The sequence below is a fragment of the Thamnophis sirtalis genome, unplaced genomic scaffold, assembly GCF_051295495.1.
Source record: "Thamnophis sirtalis isolate CommonGarterSnake01/CBP01778 unplaced genomic scaffold, rThaSir2_p1.2 scaffold_9, whole genome shotgun sequence".
Lineage (NCBI taxonomy): Eukaryota > Metazoa > Chordata > Lepidosauria > Squamata > Natricidae > Thamnophis > Thamnophis sirtalis.
This window is the reverse complement of record NW_028261389.1, coordinates 75,593,034-75,613,397: the sequence shown is the minus strand read 5'-3', so window position 1 is coordinate 75,613,397 and position 20,364 is coordinate 75,593,034. Positions and strand designations below refer to the sequence as shown.

The window sequence follows — 20,364 nt, the reverse complement described above, 5'->3', positions numbered from 1 at the left end:
TTCCTCCTCCCGCTGCCGCCTCTCCCCCCCAGCCCCGCATCCCGGACCCCGCGCCGACCCTCCTCCGGGCGGCTCTCACCGGAGCTGAGCTGTATCCAGGCGCAGATCTTGTAGACGGTGGCCGTGTTGCAGAAGAAGAAGAGGGCGAAGCAGGCGATGCAGGTGATGACGAGCGTCATGGAGAGCCCGATGAAGAAGGAGGCGGCTTTGAAGGCGCCCGACGGGAGGCTGGCGAAGTCCGTGAAGCTGCCCTGGCAGGTGAGCTCCCGGGAGACGCCGCTGCCCGTGCAGAAGTGGAAGAGCCCGAAGTAGCCCGCTTGCGGGGTCTCCACGCCGTCGCCGATCCAGTAGGGCTGGAAGAAGCAGACCACGTTGACGATGGCGAAGCAGATGGTGAAGATGGCCCACAGCACCCCGATGGCCCGCGAGTTCCGCACGTAGTTGGTGTGGTAGAGCTTGGCCGCGTCCTGCGGGGGCAGGAGACCCCCGGAGACCCCCGAGGAGGAGGAGGACGCCGGCAGCCGCTAGAGACGGCCCCGGGCGTCGGCCCGCCGCGCCGGGCATCCTGGACGCCCCGAGCCTCTTCCGACGACCCTCGCCTTGCTCGTTCGCCAAGCGCCAGACCCGGGGCTTCACGGCGGGGAGGAGGCGGACGGGGCTGCATCGCCTGCGGGCGCCCGGGGCGAGGGTCGCGGGGTTGAGCTGGCTGGCTGGCTGGCTGGTCCTCCGGCTCGATGCCCGGCGAGGGATGGAGGGATGGATGGAGGAGGCAGCAGCACCAGCCGCAGGAGCCCGCCGCCGAGCCCCGGCGCGGCACAAGCGCACCAAACGCTCCCCCTAGCGCAGCTCTGGAAGCAGGCGAGCCCGGCTGACTCGCCCGCTGCTGCGCAATCGCGTCGCGGCTGCTGCGGGGGGGGGGGGCAGGAGGAGAGGGAGGGGAGAGGGAATGAGAGAGGGAATGAGAATGAGGGAGGAGAGAGAAAGAAAGAGAGTGAGAAAGTGGGAGAGAGAGAGAATGAGTGACAAAGAATGAACGAGAGAGAGAATGAGAGAAAAAGAGAAAGAATGAGAGAGAGAAAGAATGAGAGAGCGAATGAGAGCGAGAAAGAATGAGAGAGAGAGAATGAGAGAGAGAGAGAATGGGAGAGAAATAACGAGAGAGAATGAGAAAAAATGAGAGAGAGAGAGAGAATAAGAGAAAGGATGAGAGAGAGAATGAGAGAGAGAACGAGAGAGAGAATGAGAGAGAGAACGAGAGAGAGAATAAGAGAGAATGAGAGAGAACGAGAGAGAGAATAAGAGAATGAGAGAGAGAACGAGAGAGAGAATAAGAGAGAGAATGAGAGAGAGAATAAGAAAGAGAATGAGAGAATGAGAGAGAGAACGAGAGAGAGAATAAGAGAGAGAATGAGAAAGAATGAGAGAGAATAAGAGAAAGGATGAGAGAATGAGAGAGAGGAGAAGGAGACAGAGGGAGGGAGGGAGAGAGAGAGAGAGAATAAGAGGAAGAGAGAGCGAGAGCGCGTAAACCAGGACGCTGGCGCTATACCCTAAATAGCCCCCCCCCCCAGCCAGCTGTTGCAGCTTCCCCACACCCGCAGCAGGTAAACAACCACTGGGTAGGGGGAAAGCACTCCTCGTGGACTCCCGTGTTGAGGGCGGGGAGGGGGGGGGAGAGAGAGAGAGAAAGATGAGGGGCGTGTTTTTTTGAGGGGAGGTGGGGTTGAAAGCCGTCGAGAGTGGGACTCCTGCAATAAGCGGCGCGGTAGCCGCTGTTTAAATGCAGCCTTTCTCAACCTGGCCAGCTGGAAGTTGGGTGGACTTCAACTCCCAGAATTCCCCAGCCAGCTCTGGTTTAGTGAGTGCAATTTCCAAGTGAATCCCACAGCTGGCCTACTATATCTATATCTATATCATCTCTATCTCTATCTCTATCTATCTATCTATCTATCTATCTATCTATCTATCTATCTATCTATCTATCTATCTAGACAGACAGACAGACAGACAGACAGACGACAGACAGATGATAGATAGATAGATAGATATAGATATAAATATAGATATAGATATAGATATAGATATAGATATAGATATAGATATAGATATAGATATAGATATAGATATAGATATAGATATAGATAGATTTAGATATAGATGATATAGATATAGATAGATAGATAGATAGATAGATAGATAGATAGATAGATATAGATAGATATAGATAGATATAGATAGATATAGATAGATATAGATAGATATAGAGATAGAGATAGAGATAGGGATAGGGATAGAGATAGAGATAGAGATAGAGATATAGATATATATAGATATAGATGATATAGATATAGATATAGAGCCAAGGTGGCGCAGTGGTTAAATGCAGCACTGCAGGCTACTGCTAGATCAGCAGGTCAGCGGTTCAAATCTCACCGGCTCAGGGTTGACTCAGCCTTCCATCCTTCCGAGGTGGGTAAAATGAGGACCCAGATTGTTGGGGGCAATATGCTGACTCTCTGTAAACCGCTTAGAGAGGCCTGAAAGGCCTATGAAGCGGTATATAAGTCTACTGCTATTGCTATATAGATATAGATATAGATATAGATATAGATAGAGATAGAGATAGAGATAGAGATAGAGATAGAGATAGAGATAGAGATAGAGATAGAGATAGAGATAGAGATAGAGATAGAGATAGAGATAGAGATAGAGATAGAGATAGAGATAGATAGATAGATAGATATTATTCAATTTTATTTTATATATATATATGATCATTCCGGTTAGCATCATCAGGGCGATGAGAAAATTGGCAGGTATTATCTCTGCTAATGACAGTGTTTAATTACCCAGACTTTTTTGTTGAAAGCTTTTGAAAAATAAGTGGAAAATAATATAACCATCTTTTATCATTTAAAATATTAATTGAATATTAATTGAAGAGCACCCAGAGGCTTCAACTGGTCCAGAATGCGGCTGCGCGGGTTATCATGGGGGGCACCCAGGTGCTCCCATGTTACACCCCTTTTAGGCGGCCTGCACTGGTTGCCGGTTGTCTTCCGGGTGCGATTCAAGGTACTAATTATGACCTTTAAAGCGCTCCATGGCTTAGGCCCAGGGTACCTGCAAGACCACCTACTGCCACCCGTAGTCTCCCACCGTCCAGTGCGATCCCACAGAGCTGGCCTCCTCAGGGTGCCGTCGGCCAGACAGTGTCGGCTAGCGACCCCCAGGGGGAGAGCCTTCTCTGTGGGAGCGCCTTCCCTCTGGAATCAGCTGCCCCCGGAGCTTCGCATAATCCCTGACCTCCAGTCCTTCTGACGCGCCCTAAAAAGTTGGCTTTTCCAGCAAGCCAGCCTGGCCTGAATAAAACAAAATAAATGATTGATCATTGTTAATTTTTATTTGATTTTTTTAAAAAATGTTATTGTCAATTCTAATTGCGTTTGTTTGGGATATTCCATTTAATTTTTTTAAACTTTTGTATTATGTGTTTCTTTTAATGTTGTACGCCGCCCTGAGTCCTTGGGAGAAGGGCGGCATATAAATCTAATAAACCTAAACCTAAAATATATCCATGTTTCCTGAGTTGTATAAATCAATGCAATGTAAGAAATAGATTCAATTCCTTTCATAAGCTGCTGGGTCAATGACTAATATATACTGGAAAATCAAACTATAGCATTCATTAGCTACAAAGGCAGAATAACAAAGTTGGATGGGACCTTGGAGGTATTAATGTTAGAAATTATAATCTTCTATATATATAGAAGGCAAATACCACTCACTCATCACGAAATCTCCAGAACTGTAAAGACTACAAACTTGAAATTTGGCAGGTATGTTCCTCTTGGCTTTGAGGTGCTCCCTAAGAAAGGATTTTTTGAAATTACCAGCAGATCAGTATTTCTTATACAGTAATTAATACTCTTTGATGCTAAGGAGTTAGATATTCTACTCCCCCTCCCTGCCTGAAAAGAACTCTGTTCCAACTGCCAGTTGCCTCACATTCCGTTACCTCAGTTCAAACTGACAGACGTTCCACTCCTTCACTCAGGAGCGGTCTGGGACTCCTGAAAGTACTAAATGTCGGTACTTCACCAAAATGTCCGCGCCTTCCACCTATGGAACGGCTTCTGGACTCAAGGTGGCGGGAATGATGTTCCCATATGTGTTTCAATCACCGACCACCTCTGAGCCAACGGATTGAACCGGAGTGAACCCGATTTCTCCTGCATTGCCCGATCGCCTAGTTTCGTCACAAAGCACGGGTATCCAGCTGGTATCTAACATGAAATATGATTGTGTTACATATTATATTTCTGCTATTTGTGTTTATTTATAGTATTTTTAAAATGTGTAGTCTTTCTTCTAATGGATGAGAAGCTTAAAAACAAGAACTTCAAACGAGTCTGTCAGAAATGGTGTAGGGTTGGGAGGGGGTTGGACTAGATGACCTACAAGGTCCCTCTCTTTCATCCTGTTATGATTCCGTTAAGTGATTCAGACCTTCTGGATTGTGAGCTTCTGACGCCTGGATGAGCTGAAAGGTTGAGCTTGTGTGATATTTTACCCTGCAAAGAAGTATTGGGTGCAGCGAGCGGAATGCTTTAAAATTAAACTGTTAAAGTCCATCCTGTCGTAATCAACTTTTTCTGTAACACCCAGCTAACAATTAGTTATACCTGCCAACACTCTCATTGCTTGAGCTGGCAAGCATCATTTTCTCCTGCCAGAGCCGTCATCGAACGATGATACAGTGCTGGAGGAATCTAATAGAACAAGGGCCGTTTTATTAATCTTTTGACTGATACGGAAGCGGGGGAACAGTCGCATGGATAACTTCGGGTGATCGGTTGATCGATTGTGTGCCATCCTTTCCGAGAGACCACCCAGAGCAGGGGTCGGCAACCTTAAACACTCAAAAGAGCCATTTGGATCCGTTCCCCACAGAAAAGAAAACATCGGGAGCCACAAAACTTACGGGGGGGAGGGGTCGAAAAAGCTCAATAAATCGCCCGTCAGAGGATGTCGCACATTGGCGGTTTGGGAGACATATTTTGAGCGAAAGGGAGCTGCAACAGAGGGATGAAAGAGCCACATGCGGCTCCGGAGCCACAGCTTGCCGACCCCTGACCTAGATAGATTTACTCCGTAATGATGTGTCCTCAACTGGATTCTTTTCAGAGCCTCCAACACTGCACCCATTGTCCCCGTGATCGATCCCATCCACCTTGCTGCTCATTGTCGTCATCTGCCGCTTCCTTCCACAATTCTCAACGTTTCCTCTGGAAAGCTGTTAACAGAATAACAGAGGTGGAGGGGACCTTGGAGGTCTTCCAGTCCAACCCTCTGCTCAAGCAGGAGACCCTATGATATTCTGGACAAATGGTTGTCCAGTCTCTTCTTAAAAACCTCCAGTGATGAAGCACCTACAACATCTGGAGGCAGCTGTTCCACTGGTTAATTGTTCTCATTGTTAGGAAGTTTCTAATTAATTCCAGGTTGCTTCTCTCCTCGATTAGTTTCCATCCATTGTTTCTTGTCCTGCCTTCTGGCACTTTGGAGAATAGATTGGTGCCCCTCTTCTTCGTGGCAGCCCCTCAAATCCTGGAAGACTGCATTCATGTCATCCCTAGTCCTTCTTTTCACTAGACTAAGTAAAGGTAAAGCTTCCCTTCGCACATATGTGCTAGTCATTCCCGACTCTAGGGGGCGGTGCTCATCTCCGTTTCAAAGCCAAAGAGCCAGTGCTGTCCAAAGACGTCTCCGTGGTCATGTGGCCGGCATGACTCAACTCCCGAAGGCGCACGGAAGGCTGTTACCTTCCCACCAAAGGTGGTTCCTGTTTTTCTACTTGCATCTTATGTGCTTTCAAACTGCTAGGTTGGCGGAAGTTGGGACGAGTAATGGGAGCTCACTCCGTTACGTGGCACTAGGGATTCGAACTGTCGAACTGCCGACCTTTCTGGTTGACAAACTCAGCCTCTTAGCCGCCGAGCCACCGCGTCCCCCTTTGGAGGAGTCTTACGCAAAGCATAACTTCATAAGCAGAACCAGAAGAGACTTGGGAAGGGATCTTGGAGGTCTTCTAGTCCAATCCCACCTCAAGCAGAAGACCCTATACTAGGGATCCCCAACCCCATGGTCCACCGGGTTCAGAACTGCGACGGGCAACTGGCTGGCAGGCGCATGTGCGTGTCGATTTGAACACATCCATAAACCAGCCCACCGCTTGAATGGATCAGTTCCCCTCCCTTCCCCCGTTGGGATGCAAAGGCATAAATGTTGGGGACCATTCTCCAGCCTCTTCCTAAAAGCCACCAGTGATGAGGCACCCATAACTTCTGGAGGCAAGTTGTTCCACTGGTTCTTCTCTAGGCCTTCTCCGGGTGCCATCGACCGGACAATGCCAGCTGGCGGCTCCTCAGAGGAGGGCCTTCTCTGTAGCTGCTCCGACCCTGTGGAACGATCTACCCGTAGAGATCCGGACCCTCCCCACTCTCTCGGCCTTCCGAAAAGCCACCAAAACCTGGCTATTCCGGCAGGCGTGGGGCTGTTGACTTCAGGAATGAGGTCCAGCCCCACCCAGATTGAGCGTATGGTGCGTTGTTTTTAAATTATTTCTTTTTAAATTGCTTCTTTATTTTTAACTCCTTATATTAACTTTTTCTGTAAGCCGCCCGGAGTCCTACGGGATATAAATTTATTAAAAGTTAAAGTTTAAAAAAAGTGGTTAATTGTCCTCACTGTTAGGAAGTTCCCAATCATCCAGTCAGAGCTGAAGAAGCTTCTCGGATGAGAAGCGAAACATCATTCAAAGAAAAACCCAGAAATTCCAGCTGCCTCTTGAAAAAAAAGCACATTTTGGGACAACCACAGCAAAAATTGTAAAACCAGGCAGGATTCTCTCAACAACCACATCCCTTGACAACAAAACTCTGGGAAGAACTGTGGTCACAAAAGCTTGCTGAATAGAAAAATTGGTTTTTAAGTAAAGTATGTGTTTATTCTTCTAGGCAAGGCATTTTTTTAAAAAACCCTGAGAAATAAAAACACAGAAGTCCAAAGGTGTAGCAATAGATTCTGTTCGAATCATTTCGCGAGGAAATCCTTCATAGCTGCCTTTTTTTCCCCCTCCAACCAAAATTTCTGATTTAATTCATCTTGTTCTAAGAAATCCTTCATAGCTGCCTTTTTTTCCCCCTCCAACAAAAACTTCTGATTTAATTCATCTTATTCTAAGAGCCCGGATTTCCCAAACTTGATTCCATGCCTCGTGTATCGTGATGGGAACCGATAAAAGGGAATTGGGCTACGGATAATAATAGAATAGATTCCCCTCACTTTACCTCCGTTCGCTGCTATTTGTACATTCCACAAAAATAGATAAATCACCCCCGTGGGTTCCCGTGGGATTTGCAACGGCACAATTGCATTGATTCGCTCTGCGCACGATGAAATACGCTGACAATCTTGTCCTCTTATAATTCAGCTTTTACTGATTTCTTACAGTCAAGATGTCAGGCGTCATGGTTTAAAACCCAGGTATAATGGCTCAGTTATGAGGGACGCGGTGGCTCAGCGGCTAAGACGCTTACGAACAGAAAGATCGGCAGCTTGGTGGTTCGAATCCCTAGCGCCGCGTAACGGAGTGAGCTCCCGTTACTCGTCCCAGCTTCCGCCAACCTAGCAGTTCAAAAGCACGTAAAAATGGAAGTAGAAAAATAGGCACCACCTTTGGTGGGAAGAGAACAGCGTCCCGTGCACCTTCGGTGTTTAGTCATGCTGGTCATATGACCATGAAGACGTCTTCAGACAGCGCTGGCTCTTCGGCTTTGAAATGGAGATGAGCACCGCCCCCTAGAGTCGGGAACGACTAGCATATATGCTAGGAGAACCTTTAACTTTACCCAATGGCTCAGTTGTAATGAGAAACCATGGTTTCCTGTAAGCAAATAAGCCAGCCCGGCAACTATTAACCAAGTTTAGTGTTCTCTTCCCTATTTTAATTAGGTTCAACAAACTTTCAACAAACCAGGACTGCATTCATTCCATACAGGCAGTCCTCCACTTACAATCGCAACTGAGCCAAACATTTCTGTTGTTAAGTGAGACATTTATAAAGTGGGGTTTGCCTCTTTTACAACCTTTGATGATTTGGTCTTATGGTGATGAAGCGAATCTGGTGAATCCCCGTTGATTTTGCATGTCAAAAGGTCACAAAAGGTGATCAAGAGCCGAGGTGGCGCAGTGGTTAGGGTGCAGTATTGCAGGCCACTTCAGCTGACTGCTATCTGCAGTTCAGCGGTTCTAATCTCACCGGCTCAAGGTTGACTCAGCCTTCCATCCTTCCGAGGTGGGTGAAATGAGGGCCCAGACTGTGGGGGCAATATGCTGACTCTGTAAACCTCTTAGAGAGGTCTGAAAGCCCTATGAAGCGGTATATAAGTCTAACTGCTATTGCTATTGCTATTGCTATTGCTAATTTAAAGCAAGTTTCCTGGCTTCCTCCCCCCCCAGCTTATAAACAACAAAAGCAACCAAAAATATCCTACTTCCAGAAGCAGAATAAAAAATGTGTCTTCCAGGAGACAATATAAGTCACAACAAAAAAGACATTGGTGTAAAATTTAAAAATACGTTTAATAATTAAACAGTCAACGCAAGAGACAGTGAGAATTTTAGTGGGAATTGTTAGGTGTGGAGAATCAGGACTACACAATAAATTCCAGTTAAGCTGATTTATTGCTCCTGTAAAAGGTGAAACTTCCCCTCGCACATATGTGCTAGTCCATTCCCGACTCTAGAGGGCAGTGCTCATCTCCATTACAAAGCTGAAGAGCCAGCGCTGTCCGAAGATGTCTCCATGGTCATGTGGCCGGCATGACTAAATGCTGAAGGCTCATGGAACGCCTGTTACCTTATCACCAAAGGTGGGGGTTTTCTACTTGAATTTTTTACATGCTTTAGAACTGCTACATTGGCAGAAGCTGAGAGACGTAACGGGAGCTCACTCCATTCACGGCACTAGGGATTCGAACCGTCGAACTGCTGATGTTTCTGATCAACAACCTCAGCATCTTACCTGCTGAGCCACCGTGTCCCTATTTTTTTTTTGCTCTGCCTGTGCACCAAAAATTAGCGCTAGATAAGAGTCAACAGAATTCAAGAGGCTTATAATTCAGGTTTTTTTCCTGACCTATCTATTTCTGTTCATTTTTAATAAAACAACTATTTTAAAAAGTCACAATGCAGTTTGAAAAGATCGGATTCTAAAAGAAGAGTTCAAAAAAGACTTTTGCCCCTTGAAAATGGCCGATCGCTGAAGTTCAAATTCTCTCATATATACATACATACATACACATACACATACATATGTATACATACATACACATAGATATATACATACACACACACACACATGTGTGTGTGTGTGTGTGTTGCAATTGTGCTGATAAATAAATAAAGAGAGAATAGTATAGATCTATTTCAAGCTATTTAGCTCTCATCAGCTAGCCATACCCTTACTGGGATTCGAACCTGGGCTGTATTACATATTAGGCAGTTATATTAGCCACTAAGCCACAGGCTCCCCTCCTTTATCAGCTAAGCCAGGGAAATAGGTACGTATTGTGTCACAACCCCTGGTATGCCCAAATATGGGAGGGAGCATACTGCTTCCCTTTTCTGTCAATCGGCTCACTCTGGGAGCCGTCCAGGCAGAAAGCCATTTTTTTAACGTTGCCTTTGTTACATTTGTGTTGCAATTGTGCTGAAAATATATATATATATATTCCCCAACTTGAAAAGTTGCGTAACATAAAATCGAAAGCATTTGTTCTCCCTAATTGCCTACTTCTAGAAGCAGTCTCTCGTTTCGAATTCCGTAACTGTTGGAAACCTTCCTGATGTTAACAAGATAGCTAGTAGCTCAGGTAGGATCTGGTGGCAGCCCAATTAAAATGTGCCAACATTTGCACATCCCTTGGTTGTTTTTTTTAGTACAGAGAGCACGAAAAAAAGGAGGAATAACTCAAAGCGGCAGTGAGGATTCTGATACCTCATTCGTATCTCGTTTTTATTTTTTGCACAGATAGCTCAGGTGTTACATTTATTATTTTATCGTACTTGGCAACCACATCCTTTTATTAAAAGCCTATAGAGATTCTCAGTCATCCAGGTCCCAAAGGTGCTTTTTTTAAGGAGGCAACTGGACTTCCTTGTGTTTTTTCTTTCCGAGGATGTTTTGCTTCTCATCTAAGAAGCTTCCTTGGCTCTCTTAGATGAAGACCCTTGGAAGGGCGTGGGAGTAGGAATGGATTTCCAGAGGGAAAAAAATTGCAGACTACAGGAACCATTTGCACCACTCAGGTGACCTTAAAGACACAGATAAACTTCCCAAGTGGCCTCAACGACCCTCTAAAAAAGGATGCAAAGGACCAGCTGTCTTCAAGGAGTATAAACCCTTCCATTCCCCCAACATTCAGTCAGAACTGAAGAAACTTCTTAGATAAGAAGTTAAACATCTTCAAAAGAAAAAAAAACAAGAAACCCCACTTACCTCCTGAAAAAAACACCTTTGGGACAACCATGGCTTGGATGACTGAGAATCTTTACAGACTTTTGGCAATACAATTTGGGATGAAGACCCTTGGAATGGTGAAGGGAAGGAATGGATTTCCAGAGGGAAAAAAATTGCAGACTACAGGAACCATTTGCACCACTCAGGTGACCTTAAGGACACAGGTAAATCTCCAAGTGGCCTCAACGACCTTCTAAAAGCATGCAATTGACCAGCTGTCTTCAAGGAGTATCAATCCTTCCATTCCCCCACTATCCTGTCAGAGCTGAAGAAGCTTCTTGGAGGAGAAGCAAAATGTCTTCCAAAGGGGGGGGGGAGTTTACTTGCCTCCTGAAAAAAAGCACCTTTGGGACAGATCCTTTTCAGATCTTTTTTTGGGGAAATTAGCGGCAATCAAGGAACGGCACAAGCAGATGCCGCAGAACAAATTAGCCCCTTTGGCATGTTATTAAAGATGTCATTAGACTACAGGAGGAGAAGACATTGTGATTTTGGATAATGTCAATCAGCCTCCTGTCGGTGTGTCAGAGGGCAGGAAGTGCGGAAGAGCAAACTAGGCGGGAAAATCTTTGAGGGGGGGGTTTGCATTCTTGCAGGATTTTACAATATTTTTGCCTGGAACGTTCCTTGCTTTCTTGTAAGAGAACGACTTGCAAAGACTTTTGCTCATCGCCATGGAAGAATCTCAGCCAAGGAATAAGTCTCCTGCCACAGGGTGTTGTTACGCTAGCGGCAGCATTTACTACAGGTAATCCCCGACTTACGACCACACTTGAGCCCAAAATGTACATTGCTAAGCAAGACAGTTAAAAGCGTGGCACGACAAAACCACAGTCCACCAAAGCGCGCCTGATTAAAGCGCGTCGCTGACGTCATCAGCAGCGCGACAACAGCGACCGCGGAGAAAAAAGGGCGCTTTAAAAAGCGCTTTGAAAGCAAGCCAATTCACGTTAAGGTAAGGGTTAGGGTTAGGTTTAGGGTTAGGTTAAGGGTTAGGTTTAGGGTTAGGTTAAGGGTTAGGTTTAGGGTTAGGTTTCGGGGGGTTAGGTTTAGGTTTAGGGGTTAATTTTAGCTTTAGCGCTCACAGCGTGCTTTTTTCGTCGCACTGTGATGACGTCAGGTGCGCGGTTTCGTCGAGCGCGCTTTAGTCGACCGCGGTTTTGTGGTGGAACCAGTTAAAAGAGCTTTTGCCCCGTTGTATGGCTTTGCTTGCTGCGGTTGTTAAGCGAATTCTTGCAGTCGTTAATTTATTAACACGGTTGTTAAGCGAGTCTTAGGAGGTCATCAGTTCGGCCTGGTCTACCCCAATGCGAAGGAGAAACATTGGGCCAGCGCAGTGGTGGGTTGCAGGATGTACGCCCCGGTATGCCCCACCTACCCGCCTGAGCTCCTTACCTGTCCTTTAAAGCCTTCAGCACTTCTGCGCATGCGCATGGTGCATACACCATCTGCGCTATGCTCCGACAAGCAACTGGAGCATCACGGAAGTGTTGCTGGCAGCTACAATGCAGTACCGGTTGGAACGGGATCCGAACCCCACCACTGGGCCAGCGCCTCTTCAGCCTGATCTACCCAACGCGAAGAGGAAATATTGGCCCAGCGTGGCTTTGGCTCAGTCTACCCAATGCAAAGAGGAAACAGCTTGGGGAGTGGCGTCAAGCTGGCCATACCCATCCAGCTGGCCACGCCCAGTGAATGGTAATCACTTTGGCCATGCCTACCCAGTTACCCACACCCACCCAGTCCCCCCGAGGTCAACCACAGCCCTGATGCGGCCCTCAATGAAATTGAGTTCGACACCCCTGCAACATAACACATTCCTCTCAAGTAGCCATCTCAACCCAGGTGACGGCTGAGTCAATCTGCGGGAATGAGCTGAGGTACCCCAGTGGTGAGAGTGCAGTACTGCAGGCTCCTTCTGCTGACTGCCGGCTGCCGGCAATTTGGCAGTTCGAATCTCACCAGGCTTTCAAGGTTGACTCAGCCTTCCGTCCTTCCGAGGTGGGTAAAATGAGGAGCCAGATTGTTGGGGGGGGGGAGGGCAAAAGACTGATTCTGTAAACCACTTAGAGAGGGATGTAAAAACACTATGAAGCGGAATATAAGTCTAAGTGCTCTTGCTAACTGCTATTCTACCCCGAAACAGTTCCTACCAGGGAATAATTTTCTCCAAAATTTAATTCAGGTTTGCTTCCCTGCAAAGTTGGTCCCGGCTCTTCCTTGTGTAGCAGTTGATGGCAAGCATTCCCCCCTCTGTACCTCATAAATATTCAGATCTGTTTTCATAATACTCTGTAAATACGTTAAGGGAGCTCCCTCCCTTAACGCACTCACCAAAGGGGGGGGGACACACGACGCTCTATCATACTGTGGCAGCCGCTGAAAAGATGGATTTAAGCGACAGAATTTGTAGGCTTTCTGAGCAGATGCCACGGATTTTACGGGCTACAGAACAAGCCACGTGAGAAGTAGAAAGTTCCTTTTTTAAAAAAAAAATCCTTCCTTTTTTAAGTTGTCGGTGGCTCGTTGCCACGGAGAAGGAATCTCTCGCCCCTGATCCAAAATACCGAGGACACATCAACGTTCTCCGAACACGGTAATCATCTCAGTTTGGCGTGAAATTGCTTATGGCATGCTGTTTTCTGCCGCCAGGAGAGGTGCGGTGGCCTAGAGGTGGAACCTTCGCCTCACAATCAGGAGGATGAGAGTTCGATCCTAGGTAGGGGAAGACATTTCTCTCTCTGGGCACAATGAGATTACATCTGCTGAATGGAACTCCGCATTGGCGACAGGAAAGGCATCTGGCCAATAAAGACTCAGCTAGCTCCATTCGGTGGCCCAGACTCCACCCTGCAAGGGATTATGGGAGAAGAAGAAGAGGAGGAGGAGGAGGAGGAGGAGGAGGAGGAGGAGGAGGAGGAGGAGGAGGAGGAGGAGGAAGCGGAGGAGGTAGTACTACTACTACTACTTTTATGCCACCAGCTAAAAGAGAATTGTGATAGAGTTCCCAACAAACGCAGCTGGATGAATTCCTGCATTTCTCACGCAAGGATCATTTGGTTGGAATGCAATGAATTGGTACAGTATTTTTTTTTAAGCACAGCTAGGCATCTCAAATTGTCTCAGAGGCTGAACTGATCCTCTTACGAAGTCTTCCCCTGCCAGTCAGCCCCAGGATTTATATATGTTCTTTGTGTACTGGATTGACAGTTTTTTGCAGAAATTGTGACTTCCAAAGTTGACAACTTGGAGACAGCAAATTATTTCAGACAACTTCGTGCATGGTGCTCAAATGCGTATGGAGTCTTAAAGGTAAAGGTTCCCCTCGCACATATGTGCTAGTCATTCCCGACTCTAGGGGGCGGTGCTCATCTCCGTTTCAAAGCAGAAGAGCCAGCGCTGTCCGAAAACGTCTCCATGGTCATGTGGCCAGCATGACTAAATGCTGACGGCGCATGGAACGCTGTTCCCTTCCCACCAAAGGTGGTTCCTATTTTTCTACTTGCATTTTTTACACGCTTTCGAACTGCTAGGTTGGCAGAAGCTGAGACAAGTAACGGGAGCTCACTCTGTTGCATGGCGCTAGGGATTCGAACCGTCGAACTGCTGGCCTTTCTGATCAACAAACTCAGTGTCTTAACTACTGACCACTTTGGCAAAGCATAACTTCATAATCATAACCAGAAGAGAGTTGGGAAGGGATCTTGGAGGTCTTCTAGTCCAATCCCTCCTCAAGCAGAAGACCCTATACTAGGGATCCCCAACCCCATGGTCCATGGGGTTCAGAAGTGGGCCGTGCAACTGGCTTGCAGGCCCATGCAGGCACACAGGTTGGATTTGAACACATGCACAAACCAGCCAGTGGTGGGTTTCAAAAATTGTTCGAACCTACTCTATGGGTGTGGCCTCCTTTGTGGGAGTGGCTTGCGGCCCATGTGACCGGATGGGAGTGGCTTGCGGCCCATGTGACCGGATAGGAAGATGCCGACGACACTTGTCAGAACCACCTTAAATTACCTCACACACAGCACTGGCATGCATAAGAATATGATGTCAACTTGTTTTTTAAAGGGCATCTTTGGTTTGCGTTAAAACAACTTCAACACACGCAATGTTCTGATTGCCCCACAAACGCAGTAGTCATCCTTACCTTTCACAGAGGCACTTATGAGTTTTATAAATATGAGCATGATAGTGTAGAATAATCATATCCAAGGACCAGTGGTGGGTTTCAAAAATTTTTGGAACCTCTTCTGTAGGTGTGGCCTGCTTTCCGGGTCCACTGGTAGAACCTCTTCTAACCGGTTCGGTAGATTTGACAAACCGGTTCTACCCAATAGGTGCGAACTGGTAGGAACCCACCTCTGAAACCAGCCCACCACTTGCATGGGTCAGTTCCCCTCCTGCCTGGGTTGCGAAGCCATAAATGTTGGGGACCACTGCCCTATATATAGTCTCTTCCTAAAAGCTGCCAATGATGAGGCACCCACAACTTCTAAAGGCAAGTTGTTCCACTATTAAATTGTCCTCACTGTTAGGAAGTTTCTCCTGAATTTCAGGTTGCTTCTCTCCTTGATTGGTTTCCATCCATTGCTTCTTGTCCTCCCTCTCTGGTGCTTTGTAGAATAATTTGACTCCCTCTTCTTTGTGGCAGCCTCTCAAATACTGGAATACTGCTATCATGTCACCCCTAGTCCTTCTTTTCTCTTTTCTTTTCCATTCAAGGTTTTCTTGGACTTGGCATTCCACCCTTCCTGTTCTTCCTGATATGGATTATCTCTGTGCTGACTGTAATGAGAATATTATATTGCTCTTCTTTTTATAGGAATTGTCAGGATTCTGACTTAAATCCTCCTGAAATGAGAAAAAAAAACCAATAGGTGGTTTTCTGAAATATATTCTCAAGAACCATAGACTGGGGAAAAATACATTTAAAAGAAATTATGCAGCCTGGGGAGTGTGTGTATATATATATGTGTGTGTGTGTGTGTTTGTGTTTTATTTGTGCTGATAAATAAATAAAGGGAGACTAGTATAGATCTATTTCAAGCTATTTAGCTCTCATCAGCTAGCCATACCCTTACTGGAATTCGTAATATGTAATACAGCCCAGGTTCGAATCCCAGTAAGGGTATGGCTAGCTGATGAGAGCTAAATAGCTTGAAATAGATCTATACTACTCTCCCTTTATTTATTTATCAGCACAAATAAAACATAGATAGATAGATAGATAGATAGATAGATAGATAGATAGATAGATGATAGATAGATAGATAGATGATAGATACATAGATAGATAGATGATAGATAGATAGATAGATAGATAGATAGATAGATGATAGATAGATAGATAGATAGATAGATAGATAGATAGATAGATAGATAGATGATAGATACATAGATAGATAGATGATAGATAGATAGATAGATAGATAGATAGATAGATAGATAGATAGATAGATAGATAGATAGATACATACATACATACATACATACATACATACATACATACATATGGCTGGCCCCCCGATGGCCAAATATGGCTTTTTTCAGGCTCGTGCCTCGGTGTGCATATTTTCCAATAAGACAAATTGAGAAAGGAAGATCATTTTATTACAATTTATCAGAATATTCAGACAAAAGGGATTCCTCGTTCAAAGAGGAGACCCCGATCTTTAGTTTACATCCCCTTTTATAGTTAACATAACAAAGAAACCTGAAAGAGGAAAGTTGATTGGACGGGACAATAGCATACATGTTTATTAAAATGAGGTCCGAAGGGGAATAAATTATAAGGAGAAAGGTTGTTTAGGGTTCACAAGAGATAAGCCAGACCCCAATTAGTACTAACAAACTTTTCCTATCAGGAACTAACCAACAGGGCTCGCAACTTGGGAGTCCTCCTGGACCCACAGCTGACCTTAGAACATCATTTGTCGGCTGTGACCAGGGGGGCATTTGCCCAGGTTCGCCTGGTGCACCAGTTGCGTCCCTACCTGAACCGGGAGGCACTCGCAACAGTCACTCACGCCCTCATGACCTCAAGACTGGACTACTGCAATGCGCTCTACATGGGGCAGCCCTTAAAGAGCATTCGGAGACTTCAACTTGTCCAGAATGCAGCCGCGCGAGCAATTGTGGGTATACCTCGATACACCCACGTTACACCTATCCTCCGCGAGCTGCACTGGCTTCCAATCGGTCTCCGGATACACTTCAAGGTGCTAGTTATTACTTATAAAGCCCTTCATGGTATTGGACCTGGGTACTTGAGAGACCGCCTGCTGCCAATTACCTCCCAAAGACCCATTAGATCGCACAGATTAGGCCTCCTCCGGGTCCCGTCTACCAGCCAATGCCATCTGGCTACGACCCAAGGGAGGGCCTTCTCTGCTGCAGCTCCGGCCCTTTGGAACGAACTCCCCATGGAGATTCGGGCCCTCGCCTCTCTCCCGGCCTTCCGAAAAGCTGTTAAAACCTGGCTGTGTCGGCAGGCCTGGGGTTGATGAGCTCCCTTCCCCCCTCGACAGCTATGGTTGTTGGTTATTTTTAAATACTTGCCTTGTTTCTGTATGTTCCCTTCCCCGTTTGAGTTGTTCGCCGCCCTGAGTCCCTGCAGGGAATAGGGCGGCATATAAATAACACAAAACTTCAAACTTCAAACTTCAACTAGTCCCCAGCTTGTTCATCAGTTTAGCAATGTTAAAAGCTAATAAATCTTGAACATCACTTTAAAAGAAAGAATATAAATCAGATTAAAAGACAAACTAACTACGTTGGTTAACAATTAACAAAACCCGTGTTATTTGCACCCTTCAACCCTGAGCTCTGTTTTTGCTGGCGGAGGGTGGCAGGAAGCCGTCACCGCCAAAAACAGAGCTCGGGAGCCCGTTTTCGCTAGGAGAGTGCTCGGGCCACCATAGGCACCCCCGGCACGAATGATATCAAGCTGGCCACACCCACCCTGGCCACGCCCCCCCTCCCAGGGCCAAACACACCCCTGAGGCGGCCCTCAATTAAATCGAGTTTGACATTAGCAGGCGTGTTCTGGTGTCCTGCAGAAAATGAGTAAGATCCTAAACAGAATCCTGTGCACTATTTTATTCTATTCTATCTCTGGACATGTTTCTTATGTGCCGGCAAAACTACATGTTATCCTCACTCTGTGGCACGTTGCAGTTTCTAATTTTCGTCAATTAAACAGTGACGCGGGTAATTTGGGGAATTTATATGCTGGGAGAGGGAACAAGGCATGGATAATATGCCTTGTCGTATTGTTTATAACAGTATAAGAGGCATGCAATGTGATTCTCTCTTCAATACTTCCCACCTGACTCATTAATCAAGTTACGGTTGGTATCCTGTGTGTAAAAAGCATAATGTATAACGTGCTTCTGATGCATCTGTGTGGAAACGCACCCCTGAACCAAAAAGTTATGTTCTCGAAAGTCGCAATGAATATGAAGCATGTTTTCCAGGAGTGGCATTAAAATGCGATCAAGCCTTGCTAAAGTTGTGTTTCTACTGACAGTAAAACATCCTAATTATGTTAGCATATCCTGATTTATGGGATTTAATAATAGCAGCCCCATTAAGGGCAACAAGAGAAATGGTACAGTTCAATCCCCTTACTTGGATCAATCTGTCAAGATCAGGAAGGTGGGGGATTTTAGAAGCCGGTTAGGACTTTAATAATAAATATCGTTATCAGCCGTGGAGGTGGATGTAAAAAACAACAACAACAACAAGGCACAAAAGCTTCATCTGGAGGAGGAAATAAAGAGTGGAATTGTAAAAGGACAAAATTTTAGCATCAATATCTGTGGTTACGTTCCTTAGGAGGAGTTTTGGGTTGAAAACTACATCTTAGGACAGTGATGGTTAACTTTTTTGGTGTCGAGTGCCCACTGAACCCCCAAAATGCAATGCCAACACCCCCCCCCCCGCACATGCACTCCAGCCCCATCCATGGGTGCACCAGTGGTGGGGTATGGCCGGTATGCTCGGTACGGGCATACTGGTATCTGCTGGGAGCACCAGGTACCGTTCTGGCACGGTGCTCTGGAGGGCCCAGCCTTACTTGTAATTGACCCAACCGGGCCATTTGCGCACGCACATGGAGCGTACGGCGCCTGCGCAATGCTCCACCAAGCAGCTGGAGCGTCGTAGGCGGTGGGTGCAAATGGTGGACACCCGGCCCTGTTGCAATGTACCAGTTGCAATGGGATCTGGAACCCATCACTGGCATGCACGCCATTGTGCATGCACGCCAGTGGTGGGTTGCAGGCGGTACGCCCCAGTACGGGTGTACCGGAGCCTGTCCGGAGCACTGGATACCGTTCTGGTACGGTGCTCCAGAGGGCCCACCTGCCCGCCCGAGCTCCTTACTGGTCTTTTAAGTCTTTGGCGCTTTTGCTTCCATGCATGGTGCATACAGCGCCTACGCAACGCTCCACTGAGTAGCTGGAGCGTCGTGGAGGCGTTAAGATGCATGCACGTGCTGCACAGGTGTGCACGCACCCTGCACGCGTCCATGTGGACGCCACCGGGCCCGTTCCAACCTCACCAGTTGGAACGTCATCTGGAAGCCACCACTGATGCACACGCATCCCCCACCCCCTCATCAATTTTTGGCTTCCACGTTGGTGCAGGCGGCTTTCCTGACCCAAAACGGAGTGCTGGGCGGGACCTCACACAGCACCCCTGCACCCTGTTTTGGCTTCCAGGTTGGTGCAGGAGGCCTTCCAGGCCTAAAACAGGGTGCAGAGGTGCCACACGAGGCCCCTCCCTGCCAGAGGTTCGTTGCTTCCGGTTCGGCCCGGATCGGGCGAACCATTCGTGGTGGCTGTGGGAGGCTCCACCCGCCTGCCTGGACGCTTCTTCGCATGCACAGAAGTGGTGCGCACGCACACACACGGGCACAAGCAAACCAGTAGTAAAAATAATGGAAACCCACCACTCCTCTGCGCTCCGTCTTGGCTTCCAGGTTGGTGCAGGCGGCTTTCCAGGCTGGCACGCCCGCAGAGAGGGCTCTGCGTGCCACCTGTGGCATGGGTGCCATCGGTTCGCCATCACAGTGTTAGGATATAAGAAAAAAAACCATTGCATAAAGACGTCTGAGGTGCCCAATTGATTCCTACCCTATCTGAGTTTTAATAGCAATAGCAATAGCAGTAGACTTATATACCACTTCATAGACCTTTCAGGCCTCTCTAAGCGGTTTACAGAGAGTCAGCATATTGCCCCCAACAATCTGGGTCCTCATTTTACCCACCTCGGAAGGATGGAAGGCTGAGTCAACCCAGAGCCGGTGAGATTTGAACCACTGAACTGCTGATCTAGCAGTAGCCTGCAGTGCTGCATTTAACTACTGCGCCACCTTGGCTTAATGAAAAGTACTTATTATTATTTATTAAATTTATTTGCCCTCCATCTCATTTCAAAGTGGGCAGCGTACAGCATTAAAAAAAAATCACAATTATCATTATAAATATTGCCACCCAGTATTTCAGAGACAAACTTCAGAAGCGGAAGGAAAGAGCCGAGGTGGCGCAGTGGTTAAATGCAGCACTGCAGGCTACTTCAGCTGCAGTTCAGCAGTTTGGCTGTTCAAATCTCACCGGCTCAGGGTTGACTCAGCCTTCCATCCTTCCGAGGTGGGTAAAATGGGGACCCGGATTGTTGGGGGCCATATGCTGAATCTGTAAACCGCTTAGAGAGGGCTGAAAGCCCTATGAAGCGGTATATAAGTCTAACTGCTATTGCTATTGCTATCTTCT

General features: G+C 46.8%; 1 protein-coding gene across 1 annotated transcript in view; it reads right to left on the bottom strand.

Annotated features, from left to right (window-relative positions):
- LHFPL3 (LHFPL tetraspan subfamily member 3) overlaps positions 1 to 20,364 on the bottom strand; it is a 211,976-nt gene that overhangs the window by 181,785 nt on the left and 9,827 nt on the right. The window contains exon 2 of the mRNA XM_087723064.1: positions 80 to 524. Within this exon, the coding sequence (XP_087579190.1) occupies positions 80 to 524 (445 nt within the window). The remainder of the gene's footprint in view (positions 1 to 79; positions 525 to 20,364) is intronic.